General features: G+C 39.2%; 1 protein-coding gene across 3 annotated transcripts in view; it reads left to right on the forward strand.

Moving 5' to 3' along the window:
• The first annotated feature begins 1,046 nt into the window (after positions 1-1,046).
• ECHDC1 (ethylmalonyl-CoA decarboxylase 1) overlaps positions 1,047-27,948 on the forward strand; it is a 48,934-nt gene continuing 22,032 nt past the window's right edge. The window contains exons 1-3 of one of the 3 annotated variants that reach the window (XM_089530424.1): positions 1,047-1,128; positions 17,835-18,056; positions 19,337-19,479. In XM_089530424.1, coding sequence (XP_089386550.1) covers positions 17,837-18,056; positions 19,337-19,479 — 363 coding nt within the window. In that variant the 5' untranslated portion in view covers positions 1,047-1,128; positions 17,835-17,836. Of the gene's footprint in view, positions 1,129-15,412; positions 15,788-17,834; positions 18,057-19,336; positions 19,480-27,948 lie in introns of those variants that run through there. The other 2 variants (XM_089530425.1, XM_089530426.1) reach the window with 2 other exon arrangements.

The following is a 27,948-nucleotide window of genomic DNA, read 5'->3' on the forward strand; positions in this document are numbered from 1 at the left end:
TTTTCTTATGTGGATTTATTAAATAGCCCCCCAGATTTTGCTCTTTTTGGAACTGCAGCAACTCCCAAAGAAAACATGCAGATATTCTTTTCTGGGCTAAGTGAATCCATGCTCCAGTTTCAAGGACTGCTGATCCATATGAAGTTGTTGACCCATAATCAGTGGGAGAGAACTGTGGACTATTGAGATATCAAATTATTTATTTACGTATTTGCAAATATTTATATACCACTTATATCTAAAAATCTAAAACCATCAATAAAATGTAAAATGTGTAGAATACACAAAAAAGCATACACACAGTTGTTTTTAAGTCCAAGAAAGAGATGTTGGGTTGGTCTAGAATAGGGAAAGCCTCTGAAGAAAACTGCCAAGGAAACCCCATGATAGGTTCACCCGGGGGTTGCCATAAGTCGGAAATGACGTGAAGGCACTACAACAGCAGCAAAGTGAGGCCACTTGGGGGTGCTCTCTCTCTCTCTCTCTACACACACACACACCTGTATGCACACACTCATGTATATACACAGACATACACACACATATATACATACATATATATATACACACAAACATATACAAACACACATACATACATATAAATATACATAAGTATGTAAACACACACATGTGTACACACACATCTACATACACACAAACATACACACACATACATATATATACACACACATATATATACATATACACACATGTATATATACACACATACATACATACACACACACACACACATATCTATACATATGTATATAAAGACACCCATACATCCACACAGAGACACAGAGCGTAGGCAAGGGATGCTGCCTGCTTTCCCCCTTTGCTCTGAGGGAAGTGAGGCGTGTCTGTGGCTTCCCTTCTGTCCTGAAGCCCCTCTCTTCCACTTTCTCCCAGAGCAGCCAAGAGGCACACACACACAACTCCCAGAATGCCATAGCCTTGCGCCAGACAAAAAGTTAAAGCGCTGCCAAACGGGGTTATTTCCTCCAGTGTGGATGCAGCCTGGGTTTCAGGGCAGGGCCTCCTCCTCTGAGCCACGGTTTCCTGGGGAAGGCATTCCTTGTAACACTGGCAGAGAGAGGCTGCTCTTTGGGGGGAGAGAGGGCTCAGGTTAGTCAGGCCGTTTGGCTCCCTTGCCCCCGGTGCCAGCCTCACAGCCGCCCCTTCCTCCTCCTCCTTTGGGAAACGTGGCTGGCTGCATCCGCACTGCAGGAATAAACCCGCTCTGACGCCGCTTTAACTGCCGTGCCTCTCAGTGCTTCCAGGGAACCCTGTGATAGAGGCCTTTCCTGCAGATTAGCCTCCCTTCCACTGACATGGAGGGCTCCTGTCTGCCCCAAAAGATCTCTAGTCGCCTCAGAGATACCTTATCTCCACTCATTTTAATTGTATATTGCTGTTATATAATTATAATATTATAGTTACAATATACGTACATTTATATTACATATCATTTTATATTTCTGCTGTTTTTTATTTCTGCCTCATTTTTAAGGTAGGGAGGGGGTTGGTGTTATACATATAGTATGTATTTTATTGTTATTTTTGTGCTGTTGTAACCCACCTCGATCCGTAGGGAGAGGCAGGATATAAATAAACATATTATTATTATTATTATTATTATTATTATTATTATTATTATTAGTTTTGTGAGAACTGACTGCAAGCCCCACAGTTCCACAGCATGGAGCTGTGGCAGTTAAAGCGGTGTCAAACTGGATTATCCCTTTGGTGCGGATGCAGTCACAGCTGTCACAGTTTTCCCTTGCGGGTGTTGTCAATATATAAGTTGGATTCGTCTCCACTGTCCTGTAATTTAAATCCCCCCTTTTCATTTTGTTTGTTTTTTCTTTCTTGGCTTCTGCTAATCTTTTTGCTTTGTCTTCTGTATTATTTCTGGAAGTTGTTGTTGTTGTTGTTATTGTGTGCCTGCAAGTCGCTTACTGAGTTATGGCAAACCCTGTCAAGGGGTTTTCTCAGCAACTTGCTTCAGAGGGGATTTGCCGTGGCCATTGTGCCTTCCTCTGAGGCTGAGAGAGTGCAACTTGCCCAAGGTCTCTCAGTGGGTTTCCATGGCTGAGCCGGGATTCGAACCCTAGTCTCCCAGTGTACTGTGTGTATTGTGTACCTTCAAGTCGTTTCCCACCTATGGAGACCCTAAGGCAAACCTATCATGGGTTTTCTTGGCAAGATTTGTTCAGAGGGGGTTTGCCATTGTTATCCTCTGAGGCTGAGAGAGTGTGACTTGCCCCAGATCGCCCAGTTGGTTTACACAGCCAAGCTGGAATCGAACCCTGCTCTCCAGAGTCATAGACCAACACTTAAACCATTACATCAAGCTGGTTTGTTTCTGGAATAGGCATTACTAATTACTATATATACTCAACTATAAGTTGGCCTCATGTATAAGTCGAGGGCAGGTTTTAGGGCCAAAATTATGGATTTGATCTGACTCATGGATAAGTTGAGGGTAAAACGTAGCGGCATGTGACAAAGCATCTAAAGCAGTGATGGCAAATGTTTTAGAGTGCCCAAACTGCAACCCAGAACCCACTGTTCATCTCAAAGTGCCATGTCCATCTGGATTTCTAGTAACAAACTCTGGCAAATTCTGTGCTGGGGTGACCGAGTATGTGCCCACAGAAAAGGCTCTGAGCACCACCTCTGGCACTCATGCCATAGTTTCGCCATCACTGATCTTTGAATGAAGCACAGGAAAGCAGTGCCAAAGAACTTACAAAATTCCAGCAAGCATCACTGTTTGTGTTCACACTAAAGGCTGAATGGATGAGAGAATAGAAGGGGGTCAGTCCTTCCAGGACAGATTATGCTCTTGCCTTTCACCAGGGGATGGTTCCCTTTTTTGTAGGCATTTTATATGTAGTGCTTTATCATTTGTTTCCTATTTAATACAGTATGTCCTAATTTCACTGTATATGTTCTGATTTGGTAGAAAGGGTGTTATAAATAAACGTTGTTATAGTATTAAAATGCTTGGGCCCAGAAATGTTTTGGACTTTTTTTTTGTTTATTTGTTTGTTTTATTTATTTTGGAATACCTGCACAGTGAGCCCTTGGTATCCACTGGGGTTTGATTCCAGTGGATACCCAAATCTGTGGATGCTGAAGTCCCAGTATACACACTAGATAGTAAAATGGTGTCCTTTATATAAAATGGCAGAAATCAAGGTTTGCTTTTGGGAATTTCTGTATTTTAAAAATATTTAGAAGCTGTGGATACTTGAATCTGTGGATAAAAAAAATGCATGGATAAGGAAAGCTGACCGTGTTTGCATATATGTACATTTTGGAGATGGGACTCAAGTCTACCCACAAAATTATAGGCTATATACATAGCCTAAAGTTAATTGTCTACAATATTTTAAAATAATTTTGTGCATGAAACAAAGTTTGTGTACACTGAAGCATCTGAAAGCAAAGGTGCCCTATCTCAGCCACCCAAGAAAAACATTTTTGTTTTTGGATGATTTTGGAATGCCTGATATGGGAGACTCAACCTATACAACGCTGTCCATAAAGAGCTTTCGATGACATATATGTGCTGGTCGCACGTGTGCAGCATCCAGCTGACAGGGAATGGTGTTTTGCTCAGAGGCGATTTGCTTTGATGCAAAATAAGCATTTGAAGGCTTTTATTCTTTCTCATTCCTGAAAGTCTTCGCCCCCACAGCAGTTTTCTGTGTTGCAGTGAGGCCTTTCCACAGTTATACCACTATGATTCCACTTTGGTGAGGCAGTAATACCCCTCTCAAAACTACCAATCTCATTATTACATAGGATGTTGCCATGCCAGTTAAAGTGAAATCATAACAAAATTGTTATAGAGTTTGTATAGACTTCAAATAGAGTTTCAGGATCTGAAAGACCTATAAGGTTTGGAGATAGTTGCTACGGCCCTCACTGTACAGTCTGATGTCTTACCCACCCACTCCAGTCACAGATAGCAGAGAGAAAGGTTCATCCTTGGAGGGAGTATTCTGACACCTGGAACAGCAAAAGGAAAGCAGATCAGTGGGGAGATAGGAAGTTTGGATCCGGAGATTCCAGATCATTTTGTTTGCAATCTAGATATCTAAGTGACTGTGCAGACTGGCAGTTTGGGAAGAGTTGGGGGTGGAGTCGGGGCATAGCATCTACACGATGCATGTCCTGGCTCTGCCTCCAGGGCAGTGTGACACTGCACAGTGTGTGGCATCACAGTGCTCCTCTGGCACTGCATCCGTAAGATGCAGCACTGAAGGAGCACTGCAAAGCCGCAACACTGTGGCTATCGCACCCTTTCCAGGGTGCAAAAAGGAGCCAGTTTTTTGCAGCTCCTTTTTGCACCCTGGAAAGACTAGATCAGGGCTGTGTCGTGTGTTGTGCAGCATATGGCCAGATCAGGGCCGCGGCTGTCTGCACAGCCCCTATCATAGCAGGGAGTTACATCAGCTCTGTAGCTTGTGTAGTTCCCTTTGTTTTGCGTACATTTTTTGGAGCAGGGGAGAATTGGGCAGTACTGAGATTTGACTTTTGGAATGGTTGGGAACACAACTGGAATTGAAAGTTGGGAGGAAGACACAACTCTTACCCTTCTTCAGCACTCTCAGTAAGATCCTGACAGGGCTTTGGATACTGTGGAATGTTTTGGAGCACTTCAGTTTTCAGGTAGAATTTTTAATGTACTTTGGAGTGTCCCTGCCTATTAAATTTTGTGAGAGTGGACTGATTATATTACAGGGTCTCATAGATTATGTTTCTTGAGTTTAGATAGCAACCCTAAGACTGTTTGATGAAGTCTAGTTAACTTTCTGTGTTGCTTGTTTTTGTGTGCTTTCATGTTGTTTTCAGTTTATGAGGACTAACTAAAACCTGCAACAAATATGAAAAACAGAACAATGGCTCAAAGATTGGAAACGATCATTATACATTTGTATCCCCCCCAAAAGAAGACAAAAAGAGTTCAGCAACTACAGGACCATTGCATTAATCTCCCATGCAAGCAAAATCATGCTAAAAATTCTGCAGCAAAGACGCTTGTCATATACAGAATGAGACATTGCAGAGATGCTAACAGGATTCAGGAAAGGAATAAGCACTAAGGATCAAAAATGATACCACACCACTAGCAGAAAAAATCAAACACATGAAACAATTACTAAAGAAAGTCAGAGAGGAAAGTATCAAGGCATGTCTACAGCTGAACATTAGGAAAACAAAAATAATGACCACAGAGGAGTTACAAAAATTCAATCCAGATGACAAAGAAATTGAAATAGTTAAGGATTTCCCATAACTTGGCTCAACTGCAGTCAAGAAATCAGAAGAAGACTAGGATTGGCAAGGGTAGCTATGAAAGAACCAAACAAGATGTTAAAGTGCAAAGATATGAAACTGAACACCAAAATTAGGTAGTCCAAGCCATTGTATTGTCTATCTCCATGTATGGATGTAATTTCTGGACAGTGAAGAAAGCTAATAGAAAAGCAACACATTTGAAATGTGGTGCTAGCAAAGCGTGCTGAGGGTACCGTGGATGGCCAAAAAAATAAAACATGGATCCTAGAAGAGATCAAGTCTGAACTCTCCCTGGAAACCAGGATGACTAAATTGAGGCTGTCATACTTTGGACACATCATGAGAAGACATAACTTACTAGAAAAGACAATGAGGTAGGAAAGGTAGGGAGTAGTAGAAACAGGAAGACCACATACTACATGGATAGACTCAATCAAGGAATTCATGTCTGAGAGCCTACAGGACCTGAGCAGAGCAGTTGAGGACAGGGGGGCTTGGAAGTGCCTCATTCACAAAGTCACCATGAGTCAACTCAAAGGCAGCAATCAACAACAACAAAGGTGAACCCATTACTGGGTTTATATGTTCAGAGAAAGTTTGCCTTTGCCTTCCTCTGAGGGTGAAAGAGTATGATTTGCTGAAGTGTGCTTCCATGCCTGAATGGGGATTCAGACCCTGGTCTTTAGAGCTGTTGTCCAACTCAAACCACTATGTCATACTGGTTTCCTTGACTCTTTCTTGACTTTTATTTTAAGTAAACATTCTAAGTAAACACACATATGTTTGTACTGCTAGTGATCTGTAGATATTTGCTCTGTGAACTGTTTTCTTCTGGTCACCTGCTCTTTGTGGTGAGCACTACAGTTTGTATGTTTGGAGATCTGGAGGATTGAAGGTTGTGGATTAGATAGCTTTGAGGTCCCTTTCATTGTGTTCTGTAGAGCTATGATATACTGGGAATAAGGAGAGTTGGCACCTATTCCTTAATTTAAATGAAGAAATATTTGGTAGCCTCTTTTTTTCTTTCATTCTATATGTGTATGTTTATGTGGAATGTTACTTGGGAGTAAGTATTGATGCTATTACTTCCTAACGTGACATCTGCTTTCTGTTGCTTCACTGGTGATCTGTTAACTTCTTGTTCTCTTATTGATTAGTTTTAAAGTAATTAAAGTTGATGGAATGGAAAAAAGATTTTCTTCAAGCATATCCTGAGGCTGCTACCCAAATTTATCTCCCTAAAGCTTAACATATAAAGAGTTGACAGTGAAATGTCAGTGTGGGGTGTGAGCTGAATTCTAAAGACTGTTAAGCAAAAAAAGATTCTAATTGTAAATTTTATTGCCAAACTGACTACCAGTTTAATGCATATATCATTGATTATTTCCAATGTTTAATGCATATATCATTGATTATTTCCAAATTTGCAATGCTATGAATGTCTGTTTGCTCCTTGTAAATCATCACAGCTTGAAATGCAGCCACATTTGTAAATACTGGGGTGGAGGTTTGACACACCTGTCTAGGTAAAAATTATGTTTTAAAGCAGAACAAATTACAACTTCCCTCCATGAGATTTGGATAAGGCCGTTTGTTATTCATAGCAGCAGTTCAATGAACTATGCAAGAACAAATATGTAACTAAAAATTGTTTTCTGGCTTGGTATGAGTTACTTTATCTTCAAGAAACAGCTTTTTCTAAGATCATGAGAAGTGTGCAATCAAGCAGTGTGGAAGCTCCCAAGATGTTGTCAGACTCCAATTCCCATCATCTCTCACCCTTTGCTATGCTAGCTGGGGCAGATGGGAACAGCCCTCCAGCAGCATCTGGAGGGCTGTACATTTGCTACCTCTATGCCAGGCAGTGTGAATGATCTTAGAAAGTCCAGCTTGATAAGTTTAGTTGTCATGTTAGCAGTGGTGACTGGCAAGAGATTTTGAAAATACTAAATAGTCGGCAGAGGGGGAGGAGGGGAAGAACTGAAGAAAAAAAGCCCAGTGGTTTTATTTTTCAAGATCTAAGTTTGTAATTTAAAGATGCACTCAAAGGTATATGATCTTAGTTTGGAAAAAAGTAGCATGGAGGTGACAGGTATAGTGTAAGACAGTCACCTGGTTAGAAAAGCTGCTTTTGCTCAGGTCTGTATTATGGGACTCATGGAGTGTGTGTATGTGTGTACATGTGTGTCAGAGAGAGAGAGAGAGACATTTGCTTTGTGTTTTTCTATGTTGGAAGATTTCACTTTGTAATAAAGAAATATTTAAATATTTAAATTCTTTTTTTTCTCTTGTAATGTTATTATCTCTATGTTCATGAAAGCAGAAGACAATTTAACAGTTTAATGCAAGAGCAGTATGCATGGTAGCTGTGGCACTTTGACTGTTCCTTTTTTTTCTTTTTTGGAAAAACTAAGACTAATATTGTTTTTAAAACTTTAATTATATATTTTTTCGAAACCTCGGTACAAAATAATTATTTACCTATATCACTTGTGCTGTTTCATTTTGAGTAGCCAATCGATGTTAACTATAAAATGGAGATCATTTGAAGAGAGGTGCTTTGATAAAGATTTGATCAATCTGCTTTGATGTACATTTAAAATGTATTTGGGAACCAGAAAGTCAATAACTATAAGAATTTATTTTTATTTTTTCAAGAGAAGCATCTGTTTCACCTTTGAGATATCCTGCTACATTTACAAGCAAAAATAGTGAAATTTGAGTATAATTAGGAGCTTATACAGACTTATACTCAATTTCAATCCATTATATGGTCTCTGTTGGCTCATTATGTGAGCTGTTTGTCCATGTGCTAATTCCGTCCTTTTCTTTGTCTTCTTTCCTCTGTAATTTGCATCTTCCCTTGCAACCACACACTGAACCCCTCCCACGCATGTTGACAATAAAAACTAAATATGAAAACAAGCCAAATGGCCACATGCATGGGGGACATGATTAGCAATAGCATTTAGATTTCTATACTACTTCATAGTGAACTATGCACTCTCTTAAGTGGTTTACACTTTGTAAGTCAATTGCCCCCAACAAGCTAGGTACTCATTTTACCAAACTACAAAAGGATGGAAGGCTGAGCCCTGGGATCGAACTCAAAACCTTGTGGCTGCAGTATCAGCATTTAATCACTGTGCCAACATTTTTTTCCCCAAAAGGAAGCTCGGTCACTTATAGTTAGGCTAATCTTATACGTACTGTTTTAAATAGGACAGTACTTTTTAAAATATATTTCCAGACCGTTCCATCGTTTTAATATACTGGTAAATGTCAATTTTGTCCTGGTTTCAAGAAAAATGCTCTGTTAATGCTGTGGCCTGAGAATATGTAGGAGATAGGAGATGAAGTTTTTGGCAGCACTGATGCCATGATTGTCTTGCATGGCTCATGACGTGACAAAAGATTCTAGGTTGCCATCTTGTGGATCTTTTTCTGTCCCTCTAGATCACGTAGGGGAGTATGTGACTATGTAAATGTTGCTTTACAGCTCCACCAATCCCTTACCATTTGCTGCATGATGGGGAGTTGTAGTCAAAACACCTCAGAAATTTTAAGCTGTGATGTTCTGTGTAATTAATTAAAAGTAGGTGAGGTGGGAGTACATGTACATTCAGTATTAAATAGTCACAATAGCTTTAGTTTGTTAAAAATAAATATATTCCGCAACAAGCAACAGGAAATAAATAGTGTGTGCTTATGCAGCAGGCTCAGCGCAGTGTAACCAATGACTAGTTTGTCCCTGCTCTTAGAAGGGAGGTCAGAGGGCTATTTCATAGAATCATAGAATCGTAGAGTTGGAAGAGACCGCAAGGGCCATCCAGTCCAACCCCCTGCCATGCAGGAAATCCAAATCAAAGCATCCCCGACAGATGGCCATCCAGCCTCTGCTTAAAGACCTCCAAGAAAGGAGACTCCACTACACTCCGAGGGAGGGACAAAGTCTCCATTCCCTCTCCTGGTGACTACAGACCTTGTTGTGGTTCATCATGTTGCCCACCTCTGGTTTAAAAGCTCAGATGCACCAAGACCTGAGGTGACTGGCTTCTCTGATTCCGTGGGACAAAAGCTTATATTTCCAGAATAATATAAAAGATCTACAGGTGTAACTCTGCTGTGGCTCCCCGCACACCACCCCCAGGACATAAGGTTTCTCTGCAATAAATCCCCTGAATTGCTATTCTGAGGCTGGTGGAAAGTATGGGCAGAGGATCAGAGAAGAGTATGGCCATGCCCCATAGCCTGGTGAAGACCAATGGCATCTTTCACTAAGAGATTCTGGGATCTTGGTGAATGATGTCATTGTTCTGCCTCTGGCTTCGAGGCACTGCCAGACACTTTTCCATCTCCACCCCAGCCATGTCATGGAATGGTAATTTGAGAGCTATCATCACATAAAAACAAAAACAAAACACCATGAGCCCTTGGGAACTTTGATCATTTCAGAGGGTGGAAGAGAATGCCATCTACTGCAATTACCAAAAATAAATATATGCAGACGTACAATAGACTTGTGTTTCTTTATGTCACTAACAGGATGTTGGGTCATATAGCAAGATAGAAGCAGAGCCTGAAAAAGTTATTGTGGAGGGCTTTAATTCTCAGAACCCGCCAGCCTACTTGCAGGACTGGGAAGGAGTATGACCTCCACCAATATGGTTGCCTCCATAGAAATCAACTTCTGGACAACCTTTTAAAGACTGGTGCTATGTGTTTATGTGTATAAATGGGCCTTTAGCAGAAGATACAGAAGATAAAGATGCCTTTAGCAGAAGATATCAGGATGGTAAAAAGAAATTTAATAAAAATTAAATCAGAAATCAGTGTGGACATTGGTAGAAGATGAAATATACCTTACAGAACAGACATTCTCTGTACATTGAGGGAATGGGCAAGGGGCAGGTTCAGCGAGGCAGCAACTGGTTCCAGTCTTGTGCACATGCAGTAGAATATCTGTAGGAAACAATGCATCTGAGGAAGTAGACTGAAGTCTACAAAAGTTAATTTTGCCAATTTCTTTCTTTCAGTTAGTCTCAAAGGTGCTACAAGATTTCTCCATGTACTGTAGGAAACAATGTGCTTGAAAGCTCAGTTTAGCAAAGGACAGAAGCTGCCACTGAAAATACAGGTATCACTTCCTTCCCACCTTGCATACAAAACGTGCACATTTCTTTCATGCCTACGGCACAAGAGTAGCTATGCAAGCATTTGCCCCTGTAAAACTACAGTAATCACAGGACAGTACTTGGGCTCCATACTTGTAAGAGGGATATGCCCATGGTTTCTGCCACTGCAGAAACTAGTAGGTCAAATGTGTCAGTGATAGCTGAAATAATTTTCATCTTCATACAAGACTGCCTAGTTCGAAAAGGAGATAAGAGGATCTCTTTGTATGGGTGTAACGTATCTGATTGGTGCAATGTATTAGGTGGTCATCTGTGACTGCCATTAGAAATTATAATGAAAATATATGGAGAGTCGTCCTGTGTCATAGAATCATAGAGTTGGAAGAGACCTCAAGGGTCATCTAGTCCAAGCCCCTGCCATGCAGGAATGTCATCTGGCCCTTTGTCATCTCAGTAACTACCCAAAGATGATATGGCTACTAACTATTTTATTTCTTAACTTTAGAAATCATAGCTAATATTTTGTGCAGTGTACAGTGCTTTACCCAGAGAAATATCAGAAAGTGCCAACTCTCCCCATTACAATAATAAAACAAGTGGGTATTTTATTAGTCTGGAAATTTCTCTAAAAGTGGTTTAAAGTGTTGCTATGAGCACTTTCCACCCATTCTTAAAGTGTAGATTTAGCAGGATTTGGGGAGCTAGCCTAGTGTAGTGGTTTGAGTATTGGACTACAACTCTGGAGATGAGGGATCAAATCCCCACTCAGCCATGGAAACTCACTGTGTGACCTTGGGTAGGTCACACTCTCTCAGCCTGAGAAGAAGGCAATAGCAAACCTCCTCTGAACAAATCTTGCCAGGAAAACCCCATTATAGGTTCATCTTCAGGTTGCCATAAGTTGGAAATGACTTGAAGGCATGCAACAGTAAGAACAGCAACCTATTATCATTGGCTTTATATTCAACTGCATTTCCTCCTTTGTTTTCCTGATGCTTAGACCAGGGGTAAGCAAAATGCAATGAGCCACATCCAACCTCAAGGGCTCCCCAGAGGTCAAAATATATTTTGGAACAAGAAAAAAACTTCTGTCCACAATGCCCCCAAATGATTTCTGATGGTGCAGAGAGCACCCTCCAAGGGTCAAAACAAAATTCTGTGAAAATTTTCTAAAACCTTTTTGCACCTCAAAATGTGCCCTTTTTCTGACTGTACATTTGGGAGGTACAAGGAGGAGGGAGAAAAGTTCTGCCACAGTGAGAGCTTTTGTTTTATAGCAGAATTACTTGACTGCTCTTGCTGGTATGACCCCTACATAATGCAGGGCAATAAAATCTTTTATTGTTTGCCATAAAGCTGATCTGTAATTAAAAAATGTGCATCTCAGGCTGTTCACCTGGTACAGATGGAAACTACTTTTATCTTACCCTTTATAACTACTGGTAGTATAGGTAACAGCTCCCAGTGATAGGAAATTCCTGGCAAGACTGATTTTGTTACAAATTGTTTCAAATTAAGTAGTCTACACTGCTGGTTACTTTCATAGGATTTCAGCTCTTGGACGTCAGTTCTTCATCCACCATCCTATATAGCAGCATTTGGCCATATATCAAGTTAAAAAACCAAAACAAAAAACAAAACAAAAAACAAAACAAAAAACAAAAAAACCCCAACACAATTATAATTAAAAAAAGCATTTGAAAATCTACCCAAGGTTGTAACTGGAGCAACCTTTTTGAAATGGTCTAAGGCCTTACTGGTTTTTTTCTAATTTGGTATAAAGGTTAAGTTAGGTAAAATATCTCTTGTCAATTTAGCACCTGTTTTTGAATTTTATTGATTTTAAGTCATCCTGTGTGTGCTTTGCTTTTCAATGTATTGTTTGTCAACTATTTCAAGCTTTTCTGATAAATTCAATATTAATTTTATAGGTACGATTGTAGTTGTAAAGGAAAGACAGTGTGCAGTATTGCTGGTTAAATTCTGCTGAGATGTTGCTAATAATAATAATAATAATAATAGATCCCCCCCTCAGATTAATTGCTGTGGGCTAGGGGCAGAATGAGGGGGAGAATAATAATAATAATAATAATAGGTTTTATTTATATACCGCCCAATCACTGGGAATCCGAGCGGTTTACAACAGAGGGGATAATAGACAGTTATAGATTTTTCAAACGTTATGCAGTCTTTGCCAAGAGTATGAATCAACCATTGTGGTTCATCTACTCCATCTTATACCTACTTTTGAAAAAAAGTTAAAAGAATGCTCCATAGTAAAAAAGTTATTTATAAATATTAGAAATACATGTTAATGGATAAAAAGGAAAATTGTATTTAACTGAAGGACTTTGCACATTTATGTAATAATACTGATGCAAATAGGGGTGACTGTATGTTCACAAACAGGTGTGTGTGTGAGGGAGAGGGAGAGAGAGACACACTGCTTTTGGTTTTCTTTTGTGCTTTTAACATGAGCTTTTAACCACCATCATATGAACAAAATCTGAGACTGTAATCCTGTAATTACTAAGATGTTGGCTCCATTGAACTGAATGAAATTTATTTCTTTGTGTATAATAGAACTGCAAGTCTCTTGATGGCATGTTTTGCCCCTAAAGCTAGACAGAAAACTCCAAGTGCTAGCTACTGAAGCAGTGTGCAGCTGTTCCAGCTTTCGCTCTTTAATGGATTTTCTTCTTCTGGTTAAAAAAAAATGGAGAGAAATCACTGGAGACTAAATGTAGAAAAAAATTGTCTGGACCCCTGGTAAAATTCCATGTAAAATAAAAGTCTTATTTTAGAAGCACCCTGCTCTCTCTCTCTGTTTAAAAAGTTCATAGTCTACAAAAACCATTCCTTCTTGATGTGTGAGTCTGTATCTTCTTCCACCCCAAGGGTTGTGGTAAGAGCTGTAGACCTGGTTGGTGAAGGCAGAACTTCTATGTTGGATAAAAGGGGCAAAATACATTACAGTATATCTGTATAGATTGGAAAACCTTTCATTTACAATAAAGTGAAAGAGAGAGAATCTCCAAACTTGCAGTGACTAAAAAAATGAGAGGAAACTAGGCATGGGAAATATGCAAGTTAGCAGTAAAGCAATACAGTAAAGAGCTCAGATGCAATTTTGGTAATGAATACTCTCTACATTCCCCTTTTTCTTCTTATTTAGCTTAGGCAAAACATGTGTTGTTTGGAGATTAAGCTGAATGAAACAAATTACAGTTTAGTGTTTGTTTGTCTAGAAGTGGAGGGTTTGTGTTTTCTATACTACCATAGAGAATGTAAAGTCATAGTTTTGCTAGATTTTAATGCAGTTGCTATGAATGACAATTAAAAAAAACATTTTCAGGGTAGGATGAGATGGCGAAGTAAAATCCAAAGTACAACACATGGTGATGCCTTTATTGGGCCAGTCACAAGGCAAATCACAAAATACATTGTGCTAGTTCACTGGCTTCTTTGTCATACAAAGATATGAAAAATAAAGAGCAAAGTGATGGTGATGCAGTCATGGTGGGCCTGCATCTTGTTCAGTGTTGCCAATTTCTGGTGAATTCCTCAGAATCCAGGGAATTTAATTAACGTATTTCCAGGGATTTTGACTGAATAATAATAATAATAATAATAATAATAATAAATATTGGGGAATTCCAGGGACTTTGGTAAAACATTCCAGGGAATATCTTCGAGGGTTGTTGGCAACACTGATCCTGTTTGAGAAGTTTGCTTAAGTTGGTGTTTAATGCAGGTTGATGCAGGCAGAGGCCATAACCCTTCTTGGCCTTAAGGGGTCTGAGAACAATAGCAGTAAAAGCCAGGCAATAAAATTTCTGTTTCCAAGGAACTCCCTTTGAGAGCTAGGCTGCCTCTGTCCTGTGTGAGGTAACTTCTAGCACTCAGATATTTTATGATGTTAATTCAGGAAGTAAAGCTGTGAAACAGAGAGATATACACTTCATTATACAAAGCACCGTAGCTGTGATTCCGTTCTGAGGGGGAAACATCAGTCAAGATTTCATATTTCTGTAATAAAGAGTTCCTCTCCCATCTCGCACAGCTCTAGCATGCGTCTTCCATCTATCCTCTTTTGTTGTAGCGCTTTGTTGTGGCTGGGATCCAACACTGTTTAACAACATATGAAATAGTAGGGAAGGAAGATATAGAGCAGGGACAAGGAAAATGTGGCCTTTCAGATGTTCTTGGATTCTGGCTCCCATCATCCCTCACTGATTGCCATGTGTGCTGGATTGATGGTCTTTAGAGTCCAAGAAGGAGGGCTTTGGGCTGCTTGCCTCTGGTAGTAAGCCTCACTTTATGCTGGGGGCATAACCTGAAGGAATGCTGAATTTTATCTATATAACAAACCTCAAAACATATTTCTATGTTTTTGGTGTTCATTTATTTATGAAGTTCTACACTGACCATTATTTATTTATTTAAAAGATCTTTTCAGGGCAGCTTTCAATCAATAAACGTGTTTTAAAACAGGAAACAATAAATGAAACAACAGTGAGAAAAAACTTAAAACACACACAGAAGGTTCAGAGTTGCTCTTCCAAGTTTGTCCTCTTTTACTGCAGGAAATCCTCTGCTGCAGCATTCCAGATAAATGCTTAAATCCAACTCTGCTGAATATCTTCCATGAAGGAGAATCTAACACCTTCTAAGACTCTCTCTTTTACTCTTGAAAACCTTATGACCTGAGGGGGCTCTGTGAAAATCTCTTTTATAATATTTTCTTTTTAATCAGGTTCTGCTCTTTGGACAAGAAAAAATTGCTCCTGATCCATACCAACAGTGTCAGGAAATGACATTGGTGTGGCCACTAGGGGGAGCGGTTGTGCAGATAATTTACAGTTCCAGTGGCAGCTAATGTGTCAGCATTCAAACAGGGCATCATCGGAATGTTGATGCAACTGTCAACTGTCTGTTCTCAACTGTCACTGAGAGACAGTTGGTGCCCGAGAGTGGGCTGTGTCTGTTACTGAGAGGCAGTGAGATGGTTGTGTGTTAATGTGGCTGCCTCAGAGGTTGTGTTATTGTTGGTTGGTGTAAATAGTGTGTATTAGAGACGGATGTCCAATACACTGTGTATATCTATGTTGTAAATACTGCAAAGAAAGATTAAAGCCCTCGTTTAGAGTGAAGACTTGTAAGAGTCATTATTAGTTGAAGACATCTTCACAGATCCCTTCTTCTTGGCGTCCTGTTGACGTGGTTGAACTCTACAGGTGGTCGTGGTGGACACTGCGCGTCATTTCCATAGGTCCCAACAAGGGTTATGGGCACAGCACACGAGCCACAACAAACAGCCCTATATTTACTTCAAGGTGGTAATTATATTGCACTTAAATGCCTCTTTTCCAGGCTAAACATGCACCTGGTACAGACTGCCCAAAAAAGTCGGTCTGTCGGCACGTAGTTTTGCTCCACGGGGAATCCGCAGCCCCCAGACCACGGGACTTCCCTGTGGAGCAAAAAGAACCCGCAAAAAGCAGGTTTTACTTGCAGTGCGATTATGATGCCGCAGTGCACCAATGGCGCACTCGTGACATCATAATGGTACTGTGATGTGCGGGCGCTGTGCATCTGCATGTAACAATGGCAGTGCCCATCTGTACAGGGCGCCACCATTGTTATGCCCTCGTCACATGCTCGGGTTGAGGCATGTGTGGGCGGAGCGCCCTCAGCCAACCCCTAGCGCGTGATGAGGGCACCCAATAGTCCCGTCTGTACTGGGCCATATTCAGCTTCTTCAGTTTTCCCTGATAAGACTTGGGATTGGTTGTCAATTGGTTGTTTGGTTGATTCATTGAAAATATGTATCTTCCTGGCCCACTTCCCCAAAGAAATTAATGGTGGCTAACACATTTTCCTTTAAAAAGTAAAAAATTTAAAACTTGTATTGTACCCACAATTCCTAAAAACAATAACCCCTCCCCAATAATAAACATAATAAACCGACAAAGATCATTAAGTTGGAATCATTTTTGAATCGCCAACTTTTTAGCAGCTCTCCAAAGCAGCCTTCTTCAACCTGTTGGCTGTGCTATCAAGGAACCATGGGAGTTGTGCAAGACACATACAGAGAGCACAGAGTTGGGGAGAGAACACTAACAATGCAATTACCAGAGGAATAAGTTACATTTAGTGGATGTCTGAAAAGGCCTAGTAGATTTTTTCAAAGGTTGTGCAGTCTTTGCCAAGAGCCCTCATCCCTCCTGCTACCACTTCTTATGCCCTTGGAGAAAGAGGCAGCTGCAGTCAGACACCCTTTCACTGTGCCAGTCCCAATTCCATACAGAGGTCTTTTGCAAATTCCTCCATCTACTGCCTCTCCCCGCCATGGAGAGGAAGTAGTAGCTTTTCCATTGGGCTGAAATCCAGCTCTATGGCCAACTGGACTTGCTGTTTGTTGAACCTTGTAGCCAAAAAATTAGTGCTTGGATTTGCCTTTTATCTTCCTGCTTCCCAATCCCGTTTCTTCTTGTGAACTGTCTTGTTTGTTATATTTGTAAGCCATCTTGGGAGCCTTTTCAATGACAAGTTGAAAAGTAAATTTATGTTCAATCAATAAACTAGAGCGAGAACTTCAAAATATGCTTGGTATCTCTAATGTGGAACAAAACTAAACAGTCAAGGAGGCTTTATAGAAATGTTAATTGGCTAATATATTACCCAGTTAATCAAATCAAATGTCAGGCATGCGATGAATTAATAACTTCCTTATGAATTAAATGCTAATATCTTGGATGGAAGGAAGAGAATAAAAATCAGAAAAACTCTTTTCAGTTTGAAAGTGGACGTATGCCTTCTCATTGGTGCTGTGTTTTTCAGATTTAATATGTCAGAAATACTGCAGTCTCTCTTCTTTTCTGTGCACTTGAGCCAAATCATGGTATGCAATGACTAAATTGACAGAAGAGATAGAAAAATGTCATTCTGTATTGCATTAGTTTCTTGTCTTTTGTGACTTGCTTATTATGGCTTGTGGTATCAGCTAGCTGCACCAACTTTCAGTAGCGACTGGATCAGTGGTGGTAATAATGGAAGATGTGATTCTGAATGCTTTTGAAAGGGCAGTGCATCAAAAATTGCCCACCCCAATTTATATGCTTGGTAGAGGAGTTCTTGTTTAGGTTATCCCCAGATTATGAGACAGAGGTAAACATTGTATACTATATAATGAACAGTATGCCTTCCCTAACAGCTCCATCTCTTTCCTTATAACTGTGTACAGTTATCTACATAGTCTTTGTGGCTTTGCTATTAAGTTGAATTAGAGGATTGGTCTATAGCAAAGCAGAGCAGTTTGGTCTTGAGGGAGGTTTCAAGAACGTAATGCAAAAGGCACTTTTCTCATGTGTTCCTTTCCAGAAATGACAATCTTATTATGGAAGTGTTTCCATCGAATTACAAATGGCAAGCTGTTGCAGCAAAGGACAATGACCCTCTATAACCAGACCCATGGTTTTCAGGAGGATAAAATAAAAGCTAAACTCCAGCAGTTCAGTGGTGGATCTGTTGACCTTTCTAAAGAAGATGATGGCATTGGGATACTCACACTAAACAACCCAAGGTTTATGAATGCGTTTACAGGTATTAAAAATTGTTAATCGAGTTGTGTCCTCTTAGTAGTATATGCAAAGACAAAAACAATCTCTTATTAGTATCATTAGCAGTGACAAGATTTTGCTATTAAATATAGAGGTATTAAATGAGTCTTGTGCTTCACAGGTAGTCCCATAACAGAAGATACTTTAGACCTTGAAAAAGTTATTTGTCAAAATGGTTCAGTGAGCCTCAGCCATATGCCCTAGTTTTTTCCACTTTGTGCTTTAGATCTGCCTGCTTGTTCTGAGGCACTTTATATCATTAATTTTTTTAAAAAAAGATGATGACCATCCAGCTTTTAAAAATTCCATTCCATAGGCAGGAGGACTTAATTGGATACAATCCATTGTATTTTGTATCACCTCAGTGTTTTGGCAGTATGCTTTACTGATTTACATCACAAAGAATACTATTATTCAGTATTCAAGATATCCAGTATTATCAGAACAGACTATCTGCAAGGTAAACAAGGCATGAAATAAAAATATGAAGGGAGCACATCACAGCATCACCCCCTCCCAGCTGCTAGTGAGCACAGTAAATTTTGGATAGCAATAAGTAGTAAATAGTAGAAAGTAGTAAACTGTGGTATGCGATAACTACTGCTATTAATGTCAGAGAACCTTGAGGTTTACTGAGAAAGCTGTACCTGTTTTATAGATGAGGAAAGGAATGAATAGCTTGCTCCCATTTTGTTTTCCTTTTCCCTTCTCCCCTCCTCCTCCACCAAAGTACTTGGGAGGAGAAACAGACAAGGGAGAGTCAAGTTTATAGGAATTCCTCATCTCACACAATATGAATTTTAATTAGATGTTTTAATCCACCGTTGGTATTTGTCATGCTCTTAGAACTGTCAGTTTTTCATAGTCAAATAGTTGAAAAAGGTCACCTGTTGGTGGGAAGAAGAAAAGTGTCACCTGTTCCTAAAAACCGCAGGAGACAAGGATGTTTGCAACAATTTTGTTTGCCTGGGAGAGAAACATTTTTGCCTTTCCAGCCTGCTTGCCATTAGGCAGGGGTGATTTCCTGAGGCCCTCCAGCTATTTCTGGACGGCAGCTTCCCTAATCCTTCACCTTTGGCTATTCTAGAAGTTGCAAGGGAAAAACATGTGGAGGGGCACCATTTCTTTGCTCCCTTTGAGAAATGTTAGATTTTTTAGAAAGGATAGGTGCCAGTAGCATAGCTGCCTCTTTTATCATGTGAGGCTTAATATAAAGCTGCACACTAAATATATCCCTTGGCTGTTCTTTCTCTTTCATGGCAGGAACGATGATGATAGAACTACAGCAGCGAATTGTTGAACTGGAAAACTGGAAGGATGGGAAAGGGCTTATTGTCCATGGTACAGAAAATACGTTTTGCTCAGGATCTGATCTGAATGCTGTCAGAGCACTGTCCAGCCCTCAGGCAAGTGATGACGAAAATCGATTTTCCATGCACTCTTTAAATTTCTGAAACATTTATGCCTCAAAGGAAGACATTCCAAAAACCTCAGTGCTGCAGAAAAGCAATAATAAAAAATTGAAATTATTCTGTTCTGAGATTGGGTGCTGAGCGTGCTATCAATATTCCAGAAACAAGTGACAAATTACAAGTGTGGCAGTGATGTATTTGATTTATTACCCAGATTTCCAAAGTTATATGATCTTCCTTCAGCATATTCTAATTCTTTTATTTTGTTTTTAAACTTTCTTTTATCTTTCAGGCCATTCAGAAAAATGAGACTCTTTACAGAGAGGATGTTATGCATGATAGGCTTCCCATATCGTTAAAGATGATCATTTTCCTTCATATGCAATTCAGTTAATGGGAAAGAAATCAGAGCTTAAAAGAAAGCTATTTAGACAACTATCCTATACCCACTTACCTGGGAGCAAGCCCCATTGAGCAGAATGAATTTAATGAGAGCAGACATGTATAGATGACAGTGTGAACATTAATCAAAAGCTGTAGATTTCTGAATAAATTCCTAGTATTGAACTGGTCCTTGTTCTTGTCCTCAATATAAAATTACCTCTTAACAAGCAAACCTCTGTGCAACTATAGAGTCACAGCCCTTGTTTTCATAATTGTAGGTTTAATATGGACTACCAAATCAGTAGTAAACTTTAAAAAAAAAGAAAAGAAAATGCTGAAAAAACAAGGACAGCCATTGATGCTAGATAACATGACCCTCTAAACAGGGATGGGCAAAGTGTGATTCCTTGGGACCCCAAAGTGTGATCATTGGGATCCACTGGAAGCACCTCAAAGCCCTCAGATTCTGCTCAATTTTTAAAAGCTTGTTTTTTGGGAAGTTTTTTTTAACCCCAAAACTCCTCACCCCCCCCCCCCAAAAAAAAAGCATTAGTTTGCTTCTCTACCCCTCCAACACCTCATACCTTCCCAAAACAGACCCACCAATTGGTTGAAAATTGGCCAAGAAGGTGGCCAGAAGTGACATCATGTCACTTTGGCCATGCTGAAATGTGCTGCTCTGGCCCACCAGGTGAGTGCAGGAAGGGAAAATGCCCCCTGTTGTGTTCGCTGTTGCCCAGCCCTGCTCTCAAGTAACAGCAGTAGTGTTTCCACTGGCATTGAAAAGTAGGCAGTTAATTTGTATTTAGACTGAAAGGATTGAGTGGTTTTGTTCATTTTTACAGTATTATTGTGACAAGGGTATTAGACATTTGTCTGTTAGCTGTTTTGAGGCCCTGCTTCTTTTTAATGTCCAGTTAACAAAATAAGGTAAATATATTACTTGAAACAAGTCATAAACCCTGTGCAATTAAAGTCACTCAAGTTCGATTCAATACATTTCATTTTTGAAAGTGTTATACACTCCATATATCGTATTTTCCCCATAGTACAGAAGATAGGCGTTTAGCAGTTTATGTTGGAAGTTCTTAACCTTTTCTTTATAATGGACTCCGTTTAAATATATTTTGTTACAGACAGCCTGTTTAAAATCAATGGTGAATTAACGAAGGAATTTCATATACTGAGAGGGACGAGACAAGGTTGCCTGTTATCGCCATTGTTGTTCATTGTTGTGTTAGAGTTTCTGTTAAATAAAATTAGAAGTAACCCAAGGATAAAGGGACTTAATATAAAAGGGGAAGAAGTGAAGGTGAGAGCTTATGCAGATGACTTGGGTGTAATATTGGAGGACCCGGTAAACAATATAGAACATTTAATGAGTGACTTAAATTGGTTTGGAAGGCTCTCAGGATTTAAGATCAATAAAGGGAAATCTGTGATGATAACTAAAAATTTGACTAAACAGGAAAAAGAGATACTGAGGCAAAAAACAGGTTGTAAGGTAGAAAACAAAGTGAAATATTTGGGAATTTGGTTGTCCAATAATAATATGAACCTTTTTGATAACAATTATAAAATAATGTGGAACAATATACGTTCAGAAATGGGTAGATGGTCTAAACTAAACTTATTTATTCTTGGTAAAATAGCTGCAATAAAAATGACCATACTCCCTAAGATATTGTTTCTATTCATTAATTTACCAATTAACATAACATCAAGGATTATAGAAGATTGGAATAAAGAAGTAAAAAAATTTATTTGGAAAGGAGGTAAAGCTAGAATTAAATGGAACATCTTAAAGGAAACGAAAGAGAGAGGGGGATGTGCGATGCCGGACTTAATGCTATACAGATGGGCATGTAATATGATATGGTTACAAGACTGGATTAAACTGAATAATAAACTAACATTAAATTTAGAAGGACCAGGCTTAAGATTCGGGTGGCACGCGTACTTATGGTACAATAAAGCTGCTATGAATGAAGACTTCAATAATAACCCGAAACGCACAGCTTTGTCAGAAACTTGGAAAGCTGTAAAGATGAAATTTTATTATAAAATACCAGGATGGGTATCAACTCAGGAGGCCTTTGTCAATAGGTGGGATTCAGGAAAATGTTGGCTAAAATATAGAGAATGAATAAAAATAAATAAAAAACAAGAAATTTCCATAAAACCTAAAGAGGAATTAATAAAAGGAAAAAAAGAAATAAACTGGTACACTTATTATCAAATAAGACATAGATTCAATGAGGATATGAAGATTACAGGAATTGAGATAAAACCAAATGAATTAGATGGTTTGATAATGAAAGCGGATGAGGGGGAAAAATTGGTAAATACAGCGCGCCAGCGCCATACGCGGGCGCGCCTTACGCGGCCTTGAGCATACGCGCTCAAGCTGCGGGGTGCGCGCGGAAGGGGCGGCGCGTCCCATTCAATTGAATGGGCGTGCGCGCCTGTTGCGCCCCGCGCGCGCCCGCGCCGCCGCGCACAAGCCCCATTGTTTCCAATGGGGCTCGAGCATAGGCAGAATTCGCCTTACGCGGAGGGATCCGGAACGGATCCCCCGCGTAAGGCGAGGACAGACTGTATTATAAACTATTTAGAGAAAGAGAACTAGAAAAAGAGCCAGTAAAACAATACATGATCGATTGGGCAAGAGATATAGGTCATGAAATCCTCTTAGAAGCCTGGGAGACAGTGTGGAAAAGAACAAGCACATGAAGCCAAGACTTCAAAGAAAATTTTTTGAAGATTAGTAATAGATGGTATTACACCCCTGTTAGGATGAAAAAAATGTTTAAGTTAGAAACCGATAAATGTTGGAATTGTCATAAGGAAAGAGGCACTATGATCCACATGTGGTGGAAATGTGAAAGAGTTAAAAGGTTTTGGAACGAGATACATAAAATAATCCAACAGATATTTAATATAAAGTTTAAGAAAAGACCAGAATTATATTATTAAATATGACCTGTTTTTTGAAGACTGATGACGAGAAGGAATTATGGAGAATAATATTACCGTATTTTCCGGTGTATAAGACGACTGGGCGTATAAGACGACCCCCAACTTTTCCAGTTAAAATACAGAGTTTGGGATATACTCACTGTATAAGACTACCCCACTTCCAAAGCACACCAAATAAAAATTTAAAAAACATCAGATTTGATTTCGATATGGTAATTTTAATTCAAATGGCGTGCAGGTACTTAGCAGGAAACCTTGTTGTATCCAAAGCCTGCTTGGATTGGTCAGCTCTCCCTGCCTGCCCAGCCTTTCCTGTCTCCAAGACTATCAGAGTGGTAGCTACTTTCATACGATAGTCACATACGGTGGGGATGTGGCCGCAACTGTTTTTGAGCTCCCCCCACCACATGTGGTGACCGCAGATTCTCCAGTCCGGCTCAGAAGTTTCAGCACCTGCCCTATAAGATGACACCCGGCGTATAAGACGACCTCTGACTTTTGAGATGATTTTCCTGGGTTAAAAAGTAGTCTTATACGCCAGAAAATACAGTATATTTGATTACCCTTGCCAGAAAGATAATAGCACAAAATTGGAAATCGGAGGAGGAGTTACAGATAGAGGAGTGGCTGATAAAACTTAATGAAATCAAAGAGCTTGACAAACTTTCATATATTTTGGAAGATAAGAAAAGGAATAATATAGAAAAGGAGTGGAGACAGATCGTGACGTATTGGGAGAAGAGATGGGGTTTGGATGGAAATCTGGTTTAATTGTATTTTGGTATGCTACAAGTTGATGAATTTGGAACAAATATAAAAGTGAACCAGAAGAAGGAATAATTTCAAAAAAGATCAAAGTTAAATGATAAATATAATTGGGAGAATACATTGTGATACAAGTAAGATTTTTTTTTAAAATAAAATATATGTTATGATATGTTGAATAATATTGGAATGTAAAAACTTTTTTTTGCAAGAAACAATAAAAAAGTATCAAGTAACACACAAAGGACAATAAAATGGGAAGGAAAGAAGAAAAAGAAGAGAAAGAAGAGAAAGGTTTTAATATGTTTTTTGTTATATATATTGATATGTTGAAATAATAAATAAAGAGTGTAAAAAATAAAATAAAAATAAATATATTCCGTTACCATGAACCACCAAGGCTTAATTCAAGATTTAAACCTTAAAGTGCATCAAATATTTATTTAAAGTTGCTAAATATGTATTTAAAGTTGTGTGATGTGTGATGAAGGTCTTTAAAAAAAATCCTGCAAGCTGAGCTGACTAGATCTCATCCCTTTCTCCATCCTGCTGCCTTTTTACTCACCAAAGACCTCTCTGATTTAAACATTATTCTATTTTTTAAAAATAAACAAACAAATAAGGTAAGTGGTTCATTAGTGCAATTCTGATGTAATGCTATTAAGGATTAATGCCGAGAGAAACCACGGAAAGTTTAACGAGTAAATTTTAAAAATATATTAAAAAGTATAAAAAGTTATAAACCAAACCAGAACCGGGCAAGTGTTGGTTCATAGAAAAAAACATAGGAAAAAGTAAATAATGGAAGTAGCATATGTGTTTGTCTTCCTGATGTAGAGATGGTTCCAGAATACTGTCATTACAGACTTGCACAGTTGGCTTCTTTTTAAAATATGGTAGTGTAAATGGTATTGTCATATTTCAAGGGTCGAAAAGCAAACATGGGAACTAGTACCACTGATATGCAAATACAGTGATGGCATGAACGAGTGCATGGATATTCCACTACCTTTCTGAGTACAGGAGAAGCCATTTTCAAACAGAATGAGTGAAAACAATGGAGTACTGTGATAAGGACCAGAATCAGCCTCTTCTGTAGTCCAAGTCTGGCCTCTGAGGTTTCCCAATTGGCAGCATCCTCTTTCCCATGATATCATGGATTTGATGATTTACAACATTTTGATTGAGTTTCTCCCAGGCTTAGTTATTGGCAGTAACAGCCTTAAGATAAAAATATGTTACTACGGTACTTTTGATCCCATCTTTTTGCCTTTGGCCCCAACCACCATGGACATGTGGCCTGTGAATACTTCTCTGAAGTTGAATTTGGCCCTCAGGCTGAGAGCAATTCAACACCCTTGTTCTAAGCCATGGGCAGAACCCCCACAGTCTCTTAAATTCTTTAGTGTAAGTGTTCAGTCTTCACCTTGCCTTTAGTTTTATTGCAATGAAAGAAGTAGCAATAACTCAGCACATTTTCATTGTTGGTTGATACTCCATACAGCACATGCTGAGAGTAATAAAGCACATTAAAGGGGTTGTAACTCAGCATGCAGAAGATCACTGCTTCAGTTTCAAGCATCTCCAGACAGAGCAAAGAAAATCCTGCCCACAACCCTGGAGAGCTATTTCCAGCTCAAGTTGCCAATATTGGACTAAATAAGCCAGAGGACTCAGTATTATGCAGTTTCCTGTGTTCCTAGTTGAGTCCAGTTCTCTTGTCAGAAATTAGTGTTGTCATGTGTATCATGTCTTGAAGAAATACAAAAAGGCAACTGGCAATTTCCACTGGCAGTTTAAATACATTCCTCTTGGAACATATAGGGAGACTAAAGGTGGCTTTCATACTAAAATGGCCCAAGGTTTTGCACTACACACGCACACAGTCGTACGTATAATTCTGTATTTAAAAATCCCAAAACCTTAGGCCAATTTGGTAAGAAGGCTACCTTTAGTCTCCCTATATGTTCCAAGAGAAATGTGCTTAAACTGCCAGTGGAAAATGCTAGTGGCCTTTTTGTGTTTCTTCAGGACATGATACACATAACAACACCAGTCCCTGACAAGAGCATTTGATTCAACTGGAAACACAGGAAACTGTTTAATACTGAATCTATTGGTCCATATACTTCTGTATAGAGCCTAAATACCCTAAAGGTACCAGGTCTTATATGAACTTGGAAGCTAAACAGAGTCAGCCCTGGTTAGTCCTTGGATGGGAAACCATCAACAAATAAGCTTGCAGTTGTTAATTGCCTTCAAATTGTCTTCAACCCATGGCAACCCTGTGTATGAGAGACGTTCAAGTCACTATATCCTCAACCATCTTGCTCAGCTCCTGCACACTCATTGCCGTGGCTTTTCTTATCGAGTCTTTCCATCTGGAATGTGGTCTTCCTCTTTTCCTATTGCCCTCCACTTTACCAAGCATTTTAGTCCTTTCTAGTGAGTCCTTTTTTCTCATGGAATGACCAAAATGTGATAACCTCAGTTTAGTCCTCTTTGCTTCCAGGGAGAGTTTGGGCCTGATCTGTTCTAGGATCCATTTGTTTGTCTTTTCAGTGGTCCATGATATTTTCAGAACTCTTCAGCACCACATCCCAAACGAATTGATTTTTTTTCATATCAGCTTTCTTCACTGCCCAACTTTTACAGCCACACATAGAAATGGAAACTACAATAGTATGGAGAATCCTAACGATGGCATTTAATGATATATTTAATGTTATCTAGTTCCTTCATAGCTGACCTTCCAAGTCCTTGTCTTCTTCTGTTTTCTTGTCTGCAGTCTCCACTCTGATTTATGATTGAGCCCAAGTATGGAAGATCTTCAACTATTTCAATCTTTCATTGTCTGTTTAAAATTATGTTTTACTTTAAAAGTATGTAGATTGTCTGTGGTCCTAATTTTTATTTTCTTGATGTTCATCTGTAAATTTGCCTTTGCACTTTCTGCCTTGACCTTCTTCAATCATCTTTCTATATCTGTTATAGTTTCTGCTAGTAGTGTGGTGTCATCTGTATATCTGTTGATGTTCCTTCCTCCTATTTTCATGCTTCCCTCTTCTGAGTCCAATCCTGCTTTTTGTATGATGTTCTCAGCATACAAGTTCAATAGCATATAGGTGGTGTAGGCTATATTTCAGAGGAATGAACTGGCAAAATCACCTCTTGAGTATTCCTTGCCTATGAAAATCCTTTGAAATTCATGAAGTTGACATAAGTCAACAGTGACTTAAAGGCACATATACACACTTCTGTACGATGCATGCTGGCACATCATGAATTTGACATCCATCATGTTGGCATATTGATGTCTCAGCAGCTTGTTTTCAAGCTAACTTTAATTAACTTAGTATAGAACTTTTTCAAGAGAGAAGAAAGTTTGTGGCTGTTACATTGAAGCAGAATGAAAATAGATGTCAGAATGCTGCTCACCTGATGCCTTTTTGGCATAGCCTGCAGCAAAAGCATTCCAAAGTTAAAATTAATTTTAACAGTGTGCTGAAAGCAGTAAAAAAATAGTAAAGAAAATATAAGAAATTGCTGTTTAAAATGAAATACTTCTGTTCAGACATATAAAACAACAACAAAGAAGTGATCATAATGACTTTGAAAGGAAGACAAAGTGAGCACCAAATAGATCTTTCAGGTTGGGGTTGCCTTAGTTTGCATTGTGTTGGGACAGTGTTTGTTGAAACCTAAGGCTTGGTGATACATGAATGAGGGCTGTGCTTGTGCACTTCACCTATTGAGCTCTGGTTTACCTTCTCGGTTCTTCTTTTAGTCAGGAGATAAGGATAAATCATGGTTTGCTACTCAACTAGGAGTGAGGGGTAAGTGGTACTTGAAAGAGAAGCTCCTTTTTCATTCTGTAGTGTTTATTCATATAGATCCAACCCATGTTTAGACGTAAAAGAAGGAAGAGTAAAAATAGGAGAAAGGAACATGAACAATATAAGATATGTGGATGACCCCATACTACTAGTGGAAAACATCATAGACTTGGAACAATTACTAAGGAAGGTCAAAGAAGAGCATGCAAAGACAGGCTTAAAGCTGAACATTAAGAAAACAAAAATAATGACCACCTAGAATCTACATAAATTCAATCTAGACAATGGGGAAATCAAAATAGTTAATTTTCTGTATCTTGCATTAAAAATTGATCAGAATGCTCCAAGGTATTGTGTGTTTTGTGCATTTCAGCAGGCCAATAAAGGTATCATATGTGAAGTCGAAGGCTTTCATGGCCGGCATCCATAGTTTTTAGTGGGTTTTTTGGCCATGTTCTATGTGGCCATGTGGCCATGTTCTAGAAGAGTTACTTCCTGA

The sequence above is a fragment of the Sceloporus occidentalis genome, unplaced genomic scaffold, assembly GCF_023333645.1.
Source record: "Sceloporus occidentalis isolate IW3139 unplaced genomic scaffold, rSceOcc1.0.p SCAF_6, whole genome shotgun sequence".
Taxonomy (NCBI): domain Eukaryota; kingdom Metazoa; phylum Chordata; class Lepidosauria; order Squamata; family Phrynosomatidae; genus Sceloporus; species Sceloporus occidentalis.